This window comes from Trichophyton benhamiae (genome assembly GCF_000151125.1).
Source record: "Trichophyton benhamiae CBS 112371 chromosome Unknown Abenha-G-c-176a04.f1, whole genome shotgun sequence".
Taxonomy (NCBI): domain Eukaryota; kingdom Fungi; phylum Ascomycota; class Eurotiomycetes; order Onygenales; family Arthrodermataceae; genus Trichophyton; species Trichophyton benhamiae.
The window spans coordinates 113,526-127,813 of NW_003315107.1; the positions used below are offsets into that span (position 1 = coordinate 113,526).

The window sequence follows — 14,288 nt, forward strand, 5'->3', positions numbered from 1 at the left end:
GCGCAAAAAAAGACTTCGCTGGGACGCGTCGCGCTTCTTCAACCGCGTAAAGTGGTTTTTTCCCCTAACTACATAACTCCATGCGCGGCTTGGTGGGGCTTGGCGGCGCCTACCTACTAAACTAACAAAATATGTGCACGGCGATGATATTTCAAAAAGCAAGGGGTCGGCCTAACCTCTGGGTTTTCTTGCTAGTTTACAGGTCTCCGGGATAGTATAAGATACTAGTAGTCTTTCAACTAATAGATCTATCTATATAGGCAGGTTAGTGGTATCTTCTTTCCTCCTTAGGTCTATCCTTATAGAGTTGTAAGGATGCCTATAACTATCTAGGGGCTTTGGCTGTATAATACCTCTAGAATAGGAAGCCCTGCATTACCCCCATCATCTCTAGGTCCTGGCACACCTTTATGCAATCATCCACCCATTTAACAGGGTCTCTGCCTCTGTTTCCACCTCCCTCCATCAAGTCCCTGTATCTTTCTTTAAGCCTCCTTTGGCATCAAATTTGTATGTAAACACCCAGCAAAGAGGCAGGACTTGCTCATCCTTGGGCATTGGTACCGGTTTGAGCGTGTTCCTTCCCACTATCTTGTTCCATTCCACTTCCGCTGCTTCGATAAATTCCTTTTTGTAAGGGTGTTTGGGCATTTCGTGCCAGTTCTTCGGCGGCGGCGGGAAGGTGGACAGTGTTGGCGAAGGCTCGTTCGGAGGCTCGGGAACACGTAGCGTTCCTGTAAAGAAAGCGCAATGTACTTGTGGTCCTTTGCGTAGGCTTCGCAGCCGATAATTCGTAAATGAGCTAGTGACATTGATATTGGCAGCGTAGGGCTCGTAGAGCCCCTGCTCGCGATATGCTCTTGCAGGTAAGTCAATGGTGACTTCCAGCCCAGTGCCTGCGTGACAGTCTGTTCAAAATGTAGGCCGCAGTGTGTATAAGCTCGCTCCAGAGCTCTCCTGGGAGTTTGGCCTCCATTCGCAGCGTTCGTGCCATCTGTACCAGTATGCCGCCCGAACGTTCCGCTGCGCCGTTCTGCTCTGGTGTGTACTCGGCGGACTGCTCGATAGCAATACCTTGACGCCTAACAGTGCTGAGGATCTGGAGTCGAAAAGAAGCAAGTTCCTTCATTACTTGCTAATAGATAGTGAACTCCCTGATGTAGTCACTATATAGCCTTATCCACCTCTAGTATTCCCTCTCATCTAGGTCAAATTTAGTGACTTCCTTAGTAACTTCTCTGTCTGGTCTAAGAGCATCCTTTAGCGTAGGGCTCTTAGGTATCTCTGGTATTTTGGCACCCATCTATAGGTCCACAAACTCCCTTATACCCTGGGCTCGAGCTATGCCCATTATTATCCCATACCAGGCCTCCCAATCCCATATATCCTTAAGCACTATCCTTGCTATCATGTTGGTTCAGGCCCTAGTTAAGTAGATATTCTCGCCTATTACGTTGGCACCGGATCAACTCCTATTTCTTCTATCGCGAGCGGAAGAGGTCAGCAGAGGTCAAAATAACGTAGGAATGGGCTCAATTATCTGTTGAATCTCTGCTTGCAAAGAAAAAAAAAAAAAACCGGTATTAGCCGGGCTCGAAACTATCAGAAAGGAGGATGATGATATTGAAGATCTATCGAATGTGCTAAAGCGAGGTGTACCGAGATAAGATGACTAATACAAAAACTGACACTAGTCATCCTCTTGTGTCAGTAGAACTCGCAGATGGTCCATGTTCCAATATGAAATCATAGTCTGGAGCTCAGAAGGACTCTGTAAAAACCAACATTATCATATATATATATATATTATCACATAGTTTTCTGCAGTTAACTCTGGTAGGTCACCCATTGATATCATAGTACCTAGTGTATCCTTGAATCGGCTTTTAGAACTGCCATATTGGTTCCCTCCTAAACCCATACGCTAAAGACACATGCTTTCCCTTCGAATCCGCATATCAAATCTTTGCAGGTACGTTCTAAGAAGAGCACGGCTATTATATGATGGCTTTATTAATACGATTCTCACTTTCCGTTTACAACAACGCTTTGCCAAACTCATACCACAGCATTTTTGGATCCATAATTATTGATGCCTATAGTTTTTAAACATCTGTTAATGACATAATGTCGGAACATGGACCACAGGACCATGGGACAAAAAGGCCTTATGCCCCATGTCCACAACGGAACATGAGCCATCTGCGAGTTCTACAGACACAAGAGGATGACTAATCCTGACACATAACGATTCTCTCTGAAACCAATTAGTGACTTCCCTTTTTAGCCCAGCGGTTTGACAAAATCAAAAGTTAACAACAAGAATATGATCTGTAGTGAATAACTACTCGCATATCGCATACAAACCGTATCGTTGACGAGGCCTCCAACTTGAATTCAGCATCCAATAGTGATTGTCAAGAATATCTCCAAGTTCAGCTGGGTACGGACTGTTTGAGTCGTTGTTCGGGCAAAATTCCTCATCGACAAGCTCACTCTATGGTGAAAACCGGCAGGAGTTGGTAGAGGCTGCGATAATGGGCTGGAAAAATGAGCGTGATATTCCGTGTCTCACGCTTTTTACTGTTGCCTTTCAACGTAAAAAGGTAGCATAAAGTAAGATAAAAAGTGAAAGTAAAAATCGGTACTATGGCTACGGCAGCGTTCCAAGGGTTGGTTACTCGAAACCAATGGTGTTTTAGATATCTAGTTAAGTTTCGGCTCGGGCCGAGAGTCATTAACTAGATACGTAAACTATTCTTCTCTTGGGACAGTACATTGGTGCCTCCTACGATAAACTGACACTAAAAACATAAGATATTACAGTGTAAGATAGAATAGCATACACCATATTTCACTTACAAATAGAAAGCTAGCTCTTTGGAAAGTAACTCTGAATCCACTCATCACGTTCAAGCTCTCTCGCGGAACTACGGTTCTCTGGCTGCCACAGCAAAATTTTTCGTACCATACGTAAAAAGGCCAGTTTTTCCTGTCCCTCAAAAGTAGTTTCTCTTTCTTCGAGCTGAACACGTTCAAGCAGAGGTATTCCAGCACAGAATTCACCTAGAATGTGAGTTGGCTATGGCTATTCAAAGGAGGGGCACGAATGAGAAAGAACATACCTTCGGCGGAAAAGAATTTACTCCTTAGATTCCCTTGCGCAAGCAGTGAATGCGGCGGAGGTCCAAGGAGCCTGATCATCTCAGCAAGGTGGGCTCGGCTTCGATAGGTTTGGAATTCTGGGTCGTGACCAGTAAATAACGATTCGCCTTCAAAAATGTCCCAGATCTAAATGGTGAGATTCAGCTGTAGACTGTTATAGATAGCTCTGTTGTCTTACCATGCATCCCGCGTTCCAAATATCCACACTATAGGTCCATGGAGCTTCTAATATCACCTCTGGTGCCCGGTAGATATTGGGTTGAATATCTTCGGAGTGTTCAATGTCACCAGGGATGGCCGAACCGAAGTCACAGAGGACTGGTGGCCCCAGTGCTTCGGGCATTCCTAGCTCTCTGGATACGTATATTGTCCTTCCATCTAGCTCTTTCCGTGGAGATGGAGTAGTGAGTTCTTCTTGTTCAAATTCTCTGAAAATCGTATCATCGCCGGTACTAAACATGATATTATCGGCCTTGATATCTGATTCATACTAAAATGAGCGCTACGGCCCGAGAAAGGTTTCAGATGAACGGAGACTTACCAGCATGTATTATACGACATTCAGTGTGCAGATAATCCAATGCCGAAAATAATCGCTGTAGCACACATGCTAAAAGGGGTGGAGGTAACCTTCGTACAGGGTTGCGGTGGAGGAAAGTCAACAAATTTTCCCATAATGGGGGATGTACCAAACATCTGTGCTTTTCTTCGGGGCCATTGATATCAAACGAGTCAATAAGTGATCGAACAGCGTTACGGCCGGGATGGGATCGCGAGCCTTTCTCCATTCGCTTGTACATCTGGAGCTCGTCATCTAATCGCTGGCCCATCGAGGTAGAGGTTATGAAGATTTTAAGGCTAACATAACGGCGGCGACTGGAGTTATAGTAGGATATTAGCTGGCTGATTCGATGCTGCAGTTTTCACAAATACCGATGACTTACAGCATATCCCGAGCAAGCCAAACTGTTGACGTTGCTCCATAACCTAACTTTCCAATGACTTGGTATCTCTTTTCAAAAATTTCCCCTATTCGGGTCGGGTAGTATCTAGAAGCAACGTAGTCTGGAATGGTCTCTTCTTCGATTTTTTGGCTTGCAGGTATCCGCGTAAAGTTTGAATTTGTGAATTGCAGAGGCTTCCATGACAACCCAAACCGTGACAACCGTCGGAGAAATGAGGGTACCATGAGATGACGTGGGAAATAAATCGACTTCTAGTTTAAAGGAGTAAAAGTTATCGGAGGGAGAAGATAAACCCATAAATCCATATTCCGTATCTGTTGGCCATTAAAAATAATTGAGGTCATGATGTTTTAAGCGCCAGAATTACAGATGAATATGACTAAGCACGTCCCTGGAGGCGCATGAACCTTAATTTTGGAAAATTGTGGGGATTTAACTTAAGTAAAGCACCTTTCCTCTTCCGTCTATAACATCGTGGTATGCTATTTAAACAATATTAGTTACGGCTCCTAATTGTTTTCGCAGATTTTATTAAAATCAGTCTTCCATTTGAGTAACCTATTGTCATTTGTTATTATAGACTAAAAATAAAAAAACAAATCAGATGAATTCACGTAGATAACTAAGTAATTAGAGCTATTGGTTCCCGCAATACTCCAATAATCGTCTAACATGAGTTCTCCCACTCTGCCGTGGAATAGGCATGTTACTCCCTAGTAGATGTTGAGTATTCACGCTTATCTCCAACCCTCATAGTACCAGTTCCGTTTGCGTAAATATGGTGGGTTCGTGCTTTGCTGCCATCAGCAGGAGTAATCCGGGCGCTAATAATCAGCTCCTTGTCTTTGGGGTTATAGCGAGACTGATGAATAGGACTAGTGCCATCGTTTCGGTGTCTATATAAAACGTCCATCAGCAAGAGTGTTGGTAGATCATTATTTCATGCTTACAAGATTTCGATCGATTCAATCTCTCCGACTTTCTAAGGGACGTTAGTAATGAACATATACATAACTATCCAGACAGTTCCTTCAAACGTACTTTAACAGCACCATTCTCAGAATAATGCTCAGCTGCCCATTTAAACTCCGGGGTGAGCAGCTCCTTTCTGTACCCGAGCCACTTCGCAAAGTGCTGCCGGGTAGTGGAGAAGGCCCTAGACATTTGCTTTGTATGTTTTATCTGCGGTAGAATGCTGAAGGTAGGCGTTGAATGGGCAAGTTCTTGGAGTATATTGTAAGATCGGAAGCAAGGAAGAATTTTGTATTGACTACTTTGAGTGATGGGAGGATATTTCGTGGCTTATATCTATTAGAGCCCGCATCATTCAAGCTTGCTTGAGGTCCATAACCTTTACCCATTGCTCTCCAGAAATGGTCGAGCGGCTAACGGCAAGAATATATTGGTTAGGGGCACATTATGCACAGTTTCATGCAAAATTCTTTGGCCCCCAAAACTTCACCCTACATTGACGAATCAGCATTGTAGTTAAAATGTGTGTGGGTATCATTATGAAACATATGCAGAGCTCCAAGTTCTAATATAAGTAATGCAGCTGCAGAACGGTCCACTGTATACAACCTATGTAGTATGTAAAGGTAAATATGCATATAGCATGGCGGCTGGAGAAACATCGCGCGGTTTTTGGCCCCTAAAAATATTGATATATTTATTGGCCAATCCATCGCGTAACTGCCCCAAAGCAAGCATTAATGTCAAACACAAGATAAAACCCGGATAACACTAAATAGAAGTTACTCATAACCCTGCAGGTAGAATATGGGTGATATCAATACTAACATCAATCAGAACACCAGCAATCTGGAAGAATCAAGGCCCCTGTTAGCTTAGGTAATCAAGATTTCACGTGATATATGGATAACCTATATATTTCCAGGAATAATATCTCGCCAAAAGGGGATTAGATGCCAAGAATGTACATCCCCAGACCACCTGCACTGGTCTAAGCTTCCAGCCCAAAAGAAAACGCCTGACGGAATGACAACTATAACAATACAATACTCTCTCTATAAACGCATACCTCGCCCTTCTCCTCTGACGCTCTTCTCTTACTGGCTCTTTATCAAACGGATATTTTAGAGCTTCCCTCCCCGAATGCGCCAAATTTCTGTTCGTCGACTCCGAGGACCTGCCGTCATGATAACTAGGCCCTAATTGCTGCCACTGAACTACAGAGCCTCACATGGTCCCCAGGTCCGACATGACCTCGCCGGACTCCAGGAAGTCGGTGGACAGCTTGCCTTTATCATCTCCGAAATCTGCTGCGTCTCAGCAAACTCCCTTCCAGCAAGCAGATAGCAATAGTAAATCCGTATCACGGCATCGGCTCGGATCTCGCAGGAGCTCCAATGCCAGCTCTGTTACAAGCTTGGGTTCGACTTTCCACCCGCCATTACTGCAACAACAGCACCAGCAGCATGGGTCAATAGCAGAGGCCGGCCAAAATGGTAGGATTTATTGTATCTGCTATCCTGCCCAGCTACGTTACGTCTATGTTAACCGTTATCGTTACTGACAGCAATCTCAACCCTCCTCCAACCCCCAATTGTCCGCACTGGACTTCTTCCTCACACGTCCGCTCCACCCAGTGGTTATAAACCACCTTCCTCTCGTGATATACCTCCGGTCACCTTAACGAATATTCCGCATGTTGATTCTGCGTCCTTCCAACCATATCTGCTTCAAGTTGGTTCGTTATATGATGCCTTGCATCACGCGAAGGAAAATGGAGATCAGGACACGAGTATCATTAGGAGGAATACACCTTCTTTGGCCTCGCCAGAACTTGACCAAATACTCAGCAAGGCGCTTGATGGGCGTCAGTCAGGGTCACTTTCATCATCTGAGCCTCCTACACAGCGTTCTCGACCATCATCCAGCCACAGATCAGCGCTTTCACCAACCCCACTGTCTACTATACCAAATGTGTACTTTGATGAAAACTTCCAACTTGAAAACCCGAGGACGTTTGATATAGTGTCGGAGCGATCAGAGGTTATTAGTTCTCCAAAGGGCCCCGCACGGCCTGTTTCCGATGACTTGGCCGCTGAGAGACGTCCCAGCAGGAAAGCGCTCGCTACAAACGCAATATTACAGGAGAAACTCTCTTGGTATTTGGATACCGTGGAAATTCATCTTCTTTCATCCATATCGACTGCTTCAAAGTCCTTTTTCTCGGCATTAGGTTCCCTGAGGGATCTCCATACCGAAGCTGCAACCTCCGTAAATAATATCAAAGTGCTACGTGCAGACTTGGCAAAATTGGATGCCGATATGGCTCAGGGAGGATTGAAGGTAGTTAAGCTTCAACGTCGGCGTGAAAATGTGAGGAAGCTAGCAGATGCTGTTTGCCAGTTACAGGAAGTCATTTCTTCCGTGTCGAAATGCGAGAAACTCATTGATAGTGGTGACCTTGAAGACGCCATTGACGAGCTAGACGATGCTGAAAGGCTTCTTGTTGGCGAACGGCCGGTAAGGCCCCGACAATATATTACGGACACGGACAGGATCATAGATCTCCGAGGAGTCGATGCGCTTGATCGAGCGTCAGATGATTTCGCCCAGCTCCGATCCTACATAGGGGCTGGTTATGAGAGCAGGTTCTTAAACATTTTATTGGAAGACCTTCGCCAACATGTTGAAAACTCCTCGCCAGAGGCGACATTACTTCGACTTGGCATAGCTTTCCAGAGATCTCGTCGTGGCCAGCGGAACACTGTCTCCAGTACTCCAGCATACTTAACTATTGATAGTGAGATGCGGTCAAAGCTTCAGAGAGAGCTCTCCGGCTTGGGTCGGGCCCGCTATACAATGACTGGTGCAACATCTTTCAAAAATGCCGTCCTCCGAGAAATGAAAAACATAATTCGCCTGAATCTCCCTAGTTCAACAGATGAGGACAATGAATCTATTATGTCTGCTTCAACACATGGTGGACGACAGTTAAATCAACAGGAAAAATCATCCATTCTTGCGCGTAACCTTCGGTCTTTGGGTGCAGATGATGCATTTTCAATGCTCACTACTATATATACTGGGATTAGTGAGGCGCTTAGAAGACTGAGTGTCCAAGTGAAAGTCTTGCTTGATATCACAAGCAATTTGGGGAATCCGTCGGCATCGGTGAAATCCCCAACTCGGAGTCAAAGCACTCAGAGTTTGGACACCATGGTCAATGTTCCATCGCCAAACACCCTGGCCAGAGATGAGATCCTCCAAGTTTTAGATATGTCAAGTTTACTTGGCCAAGCCGTGGATATAGTCCAGTCGCAAATTGTGAAGGTATTAAAGGTCCGAAGTGGGCAGATCGAGTTCTTCACCCTCGAACAATTTCTACAATACTTCACTCTGAATAGGCTCTTCGCTGAAGAATGCGAGGCTATATCTGGCCGAAGCGGCACTGCCCTTAAAACGGTGGTTGATACTCAGATAAAAAACTACATTTCTAGTTTTGGAGACGCCTGGAAACACCGTATTGTTCAAGTTATGGACCTGGATAAATGGGATGCCAAAGATTTCGGTGATCGTGAACACACTTTCCTATCCCGTGTGCTGGATGCAAGTACACACGATGCAGAGGTGTGGAGCGCCTCCTCCAGAATTTGGGACACGGGTGAAAACGACTTAGAACAAGCGGCAGGAAGCAAAGAAGCTCCCGTTAACGGCTCAGGAGCTAATAAAGAGCGTGTCAGAAGCGCAACTATTGATGAGCAGAAATTTATTCTCCCAGAGTCTGCCTTCTTAATATTGCAAGCTACTGAAGAGTTCCAACACTTCATGGCAGGTATACCAAATGTGGTCCCTGACATTGCTCCTATTCTACTTGAGTGTCTCAAGCTATTTAATTCGAGAACGTCGCAATTGATACTCGGTGCCGGGGCAACGAAGAGTGCAGGCTTGAAAAACATCACTACCAAACACCTAGCCCTTGCATCTCAATCTCTGAGCTTCATAACTGCCCTTATTCCCTATGTCAGGGAGTTCATTCGCCGACATTGCCCATCCACTCCCGTCATGGGTGAGTTTGACAAAGTCAAAAGACTTTATCAAGAGCATCAATCCGGGATCCATGAGAAACTTGTGGATATCATGAGTTCCCGTGCCTCTGTTCATGTTACCTCTATGAAAAAGATGGACTGGGAAGCAGAATCGAACACAGATACTACCAGCCCTTACATGGAAGTTTTAGCGAAAGAAACCGGAACTTTACATCGAGTTTTGTCCAAGCATTTGCCAGACTCGACTGTTGCGATGATCATGGGCCCTGTTTTCGCGAGTTATAAGGACCAATGGACAGATGCCTTCCAACAGGCACCGCTGAAGTCCGAAAGAGCTAGGCAAAGGTATGATAAATTAACGGCATCTATTTACCGCATGACTCTCATCCGCTAACCAATCGCAAAGAATGCTATCCGACGTCCAGTTCCTTCGATCTAAGCTGGAGAAGCTTGATGGTGGAAATGAGCTTGCTAGCCACCTTACTTCAATCATTGAAGCAAAACATGTTGCTGCCAGTTCATCATCTCCGACCCCTAGCTCTGGGCCCCCTGCCGTTCCTAGCCGAGACGCATCAATCTCACCGAATACCCGCGAGGGAAACGATTCACACGATTCCTAGAATAAATATGCCACGTTACTACCATTACTACCTTTCTTATGAATTATTTCTTTTACTGGCTTGGCTCTCTTTTTCCTAACCGAGCGACGGATTTAGATGACATACATACCTGGAGGAGTTCAATGCTTATACACTTCTTCCCTCGTCTTTTATCATTACCGGTGCAACTCGTCACTTTATTGGCCGTTTCTATCTCTTTTTCTTGGTGCCATCTTTTCACTTACTCCAGTTTCATATTTCATAGTTGATATTCCTGCACCGTGATCATGCATAATATCCAATATTTCAACGTTTATTTCGTTCTTGCTGCCAGACGATTCGCCACTGTTTACTCGCCAAATCCGACTTCCCCTTCCCTGAAACCATGAGCAATACGACAAAGCAGGACCTACTGGGAAACGAGACCCATGCCATTTATTTGCTGTGAATCGCGAGATCATGTAGGTAGCCTCCTACATGGTCAGACCAACCACTCGGCACTCGTTTTTATCTTAGTCTACGCATCACTTTCGCTCATGCTATTCCCACCTCAGCCAACGTTCGTTACTTATTATTTGCTTGATATATCTGATACCCATAGCCAACGGAAGAGAAACTCGCCATGCCTTCAGAAGAACCGGAGTTCGACGTAAATTACATGATAGCCTCCCTAGGCTTCCGCAAAGAACTCCCCAAGCGCCCCGTCAACCAGGATACAATCCGCTCGGCTCTCCTTGCTTTTCAGTCTATCCTTGAGCACCGCATTAGCCCTTCTACACGAAACCTCATAAAGAAGTCCTCAGGTCATGCCCGCCGATGGCTGAAGGATTCCGGTGATACCCCGCCAGGGGACATCTTGTCGGGGTTCGTAACACAGATGATTGACACCTATTTCACTCTCTGCCATCCGGAAATACACATGATTGAAAAGATATCGCGCATTGCACGGAAAGCCGCACAGCTTGCGGACGACTATCCAGACTTCTCCCCGCTTTATTCTATGTTGTTTGAATACGTGGATGTGATGGTGCCTATCTCCAAAGTCCTGAAGTGCAAGAAATGCTTTGGCCCAAATGCATACAACATTTCCCTGCCAGTAGTCGACAACGGCACATTTTGGATCAAAGTCAAGCAGTGTCTCTTGCTCAATGAAAAAAACCGGAATCAGCTTCCCTTGAACTACATCCCGATGGACCGCCATAGGTTACACGACAGGGCATCTCAGATGCCACCCGGTGAAAGTTCTCGTATCAAGTCATGGCTTGCCCGAGTATGCAGCATTGTAGGCTGGGAAATTAAGGATATAGAGTGGCAGATAATCAACTACGCTGATTTTCATGAGTCTCCTTGCGGCCCCAGAATGTTCTTCCGCACTGGCAGATGGTCCCATCTCGCAAAGCACACCCTGCAAATACGTGAGCAGGTTGACGATCTTAAGCATACCTCTGGACGTGATTCAGACTTTTCATCAGAGGTTGGGCCTTACGCGAGTAGGGTTGTTGACTTGGTAGAGAAGAAGTGGTTCCGCACTCTGAGTGTTACGGGGAGCTACGAGTTTAGCGATGTTGCGTTGTCGTCCATGGAGAGGTCTAGGCGGGGAGAGTATAACTACACCCCATCTGTCTGTAGGGATTTTCGACAGAGGCAGTTGTTTGATCCTGCCGAACTGATTGTTACCGAGCCTCTCATGGTCTCCCGTCCCTTCAGATATGGGCGCCAGCAACGAGGCTCTCAACGAGCTAGAAAGAGACGAGCCAAATGAGAACGCTATTACTTTCATTATTAAGTGGTATGCGGGAGCGACCTGGTCAGAGGGAATACGTCGTTTTTAGTGATTTTCTTATTTTTATCCACTCTTGTTGGTTTACTATTTTTGCATAAGGAGGCTGTTATCAAAATTGAACTCAGCTATGCTGCTGCCAGAGCGCACATACTAACCCATTTCCAAACCTTGGCCGTTAACATTCAATTCTCAAACCTAGTAATATCTTAGATTCCAGTAGTAATCAAGAGATAGGGCATAAAATCATGGGATATGTAACAAGATAGACTATGAACTTTGCCCTTCAGAGGCCTCATAGGCATGATGAAGATCACTCATGCTAGACTTCCGCTTCAGGTCACTCTCAGCGCTCTTTTCCGATGGATTTTTCTCAGACAAGGAGACAGACAGCTCACTCTCATCGGTGGCAGGAACCCGTTTCATCCATGTAAATATTCTTTCAACGAAACGTTTCTTCTCGCCGATACCTGGCCGGGGGACATCCTGGTTTATATCTTCAGGACCCGTTTCCTCAGACGAAGCAGAGGACGAATCGTCATCTTCTTCGGAGTCATCATCATCTTCTTCTCCCAAAGAGATATCCAGACTGATTGTACCGTCTGCAATGCCATTTTCAAGTTCATCCGGAAAGAGGACGTCGTATGCTTCAATCAGCTGGGGCATTAGCCTGCCATCATCGAGGTCACAGACGATCTCGTCGCTAGTTACCGACATGTAGGAGCAGAAGACATGTTTGCGAAAACTGTCTTCGCCTTCAAAATCTATCACTATATTATCGGAGTCTGAGTCTTGGTAGGATGCGTTATCGTAGTTGTCTAGTTCTTCAGGGTCTAGTTCTTCAGGAGGGAGATGGCTGTTCAACAAACTAGCAGGCGGGTCGCTTTTTGAGATATCATTTGCCTCCGGGGGCTGCGGTCGTATCAATCTTGGCCCATTCTTGTGACCTTTAACACACCTGGCAAGGAGTTTTTCGGGATTTTTATAATATTTGGCAAAGGTCGGTAAGGGATAAACCATGCTGGGAATGACAATTACTGAGCCTTCCGATTTAGCGGATATCAGGGAGGTAGCGCATGAGGTCTCCGTCATAGGTCTGTCTTCAGGTTGCGACATTTCTGCGGTTAATGTAATATGCTTCCTCTGAGATGCGCAGGTAAAGAGGGGGAATAGCTTTGGTGCGTAATGTAGACCACAGTTCCTATCTCGATGCTATGCACTGCAATATCAGCATTTATGTTCTTCACTGGTGGTAGTAGGGCTGTGGTGGGAATAAATAATTCCTGACCAGGAGATCTTTGGACATATGCCGTATATAAATCAAAGGAGAGAGACCAGCAGAGGCAGATGTAGAAAGGTATCTCAACAGAAGGGTTGTGATGTTCCAATAATGCCAGTAAAGAAATAGTGATGCATACCTTTGTCAATGCAGAGCACAGTGAACAATCTCTTTTATTTGTCTCCATTGTTCACCTTATCCCCTTGTTTAAACTGTTCTTCTTCAACAGAGAGTTCAGAGAGCAGAATATGGGGATCTCTCCAGCACTGAATAAATGTTGCAGATGTAATGGGTAGAGGGTATCAAACGAGGCCTTTTTTTTTATCAACGGGACGGGTCATAGCCGGGACCTTAGAGCTGTGAAAAGAGTCAGAGGGTCTCGATATTCATTTGGGAGCAGCTAGAAGGTATAATAAAGTGTACTCCAGTCAGTAATAGCCAGTGAAGGGTGTCGAAAGGGGGTAAAGTGGCCTGGTTCACGGCTCCCCCTTACCTCAACACTCACTGTGCGACCGGGACGCTTTGTTTACAGTCACTGACTGGATTCCAAGTATGCAGAGGACTCTGGGGGTGTAAAGCAACATCGGGAGAAGGTAATAGACGATGTGGTGGCGAGATATTGGGGATAATAGGGTGGTGAGCACACACGGTCGCATCTTGTCGAAGAGGGTTGAGCGGCAGCTACCAAAAACATGTTGTAGGAGTAAAACAACAAACAAACCGGCAAACACATGTAGAAACAGGAGTAGTAGAGACACTCAGTCTCCTGGCCTCTGGGAGTATCAAAAAATAGATATTTTATTTGCAAAAGTATTGTAGATATCAAGCTGCTTGTTGGAGTAAATAAGTGACAGTAAGTTGGTGTATGTACCAAAACAACCAAAGCAAGAGGGCCTGCAGTGAATATAGGAAAATAGTCAAAAACACCTCCTTTTTCACAACTCGTCATCCAGACCTGGTAATTAGATGCTGAAAAAAGCAGAAAATCCGTCGATTTTTGCTCGTTTCAACCGTGTTAAAAAAAGGGGTAAAAGGGGTGGGTATGAATATTCAAACGGGCCGTCTTGTCTGTAGGTGCTGGCCCAACGGCGGCTCGAACCCACGGCGTCGGACCTGTTTTAAGGGGGTACATAGCTCCCTATGGCCGTCGAAAACAGTGCAGAAGTACCATCCCCAGATTTGAAGGCCGACGAGACGGCACGGAGAAGACTCCGATCAGGGATTTGAAGACGAGGAAAAGGGGATATAACATCGGATATTCAAAAAAAGTGCAAAAAAGCTCGGGAGTCTGCAGCCTCCCTACGAAAACGCGGTCGCAATGACTTGGTTGTTCTCCTCCACCCGCCTTTCTTAGACATCGGGTGGCAAGTTACTGCGGGATACTACCAGGCTTGGGTTGCTAGCACACACCTCTCGGCATGTACCTCCAATCTGGGTTTACGCCATAACCACAGCAACTTACCGCTCGACCAGGCCAGCGGG

The 14,288-nt window shown here is 45.6% G+C and overlaps 5 protein-coding genes across 5 annotated transcripts; 2 read left to right on the top strand and 3 right to left on the bottom strand.

Annotated features, from left to right (window-relative positions):
- Window positions 1-465: 465 nt before the first annotated feature.
- Window positions 466-1,129, bottom strand: ARB_06959 (uncharacterized protein; the record flags this gene model as incomplete). Its single annotated transcript, XM_003014352.1, has 2 exons — window positions 466-908; window positions 1,018-1,129. 2 exons carry the CDS (start codon window positions 1,127-1,129, stop codon window positions 466-468), a joined length of 555 nt encoding a protein of 184 aa, XP_003014398.1.
- Window positions 1,130-2,872: 1,743 nt separating this feature from the next.
- On the bottom strand, window positions 2,873-3,995 carry ARB_06960 (uncharacterized protein; the record flags this gene model as incomplete). The annotated part of the gene is made up of 4 exons (XM_003014353.1): window positions 2,873-3,066; window positions 3,126-3,291; window positions 3,344-3,655; window positions 3,804-3,995. 4 exons carry the CDS (start codon window positions 3,993-3,995, stop codon window positions 2,873-2,875), a joined length of 864 nt encoding a protein of 287 aa, XP_003014399.1.
- A 2,356-nt stretch (window positions 3,996-6,351) lies between these two features.
- ARB_06961 (uncharacterized protein) lies at window positions 6,352-9,768 on the top strand (the record flags this gene model as incomplete). Its single annotated transcript, XM_003014354.1, has 3 exons — window positions 6,352-6,598; window positions 6,670-9,493; window positions 9,555-9,768. 3 exons carry the CDS (start codon window positions 6,352-6,354, stop codon window positions 9,766-9,768), a joined length of 3,285 nt encoding a protein of 1,094 aa, XP_003014400.1.
- A 601-nt stretch (window positions 9,769-10,369) lies between these two features.
- On the top strand, window positions 10,370-11,509 carry ARB_06962 (uncharacterized protein; the record flags this gene model as incomplete). Its single annotated transcript, XM_003014355.1, has 1 exon — window positions 10,370-11,509. One exon carries the CDS (start codon window positions 10,370-10,372, stop codon window positions 11,507-11,509), a length of 1,140 nt encoding a protein of 379 aa, XP_003014401.1.
- Window positions 11,510-11,797: 288 nt separating this feature from the next.
- On the bottom strand, window positions 11,798-12,547 carry ARB_06963 (uncharacterized protein; the record flags this gene model as incomplete). The annotated part of the gene is made up of 1 exon (XM_003014356.1): window positions 11,798-12,547. The coding sequence occupies one exon, from the start codon at window positions 12,545-12,547 to the stop codon at window positions 11,798-11,800; it is 750 nt and encodes a 249-aa protein (XP_003014402.1).
- Between the last annotated feature and the right edge of the window lie 1,741 nt (window positions 12,548-14,288).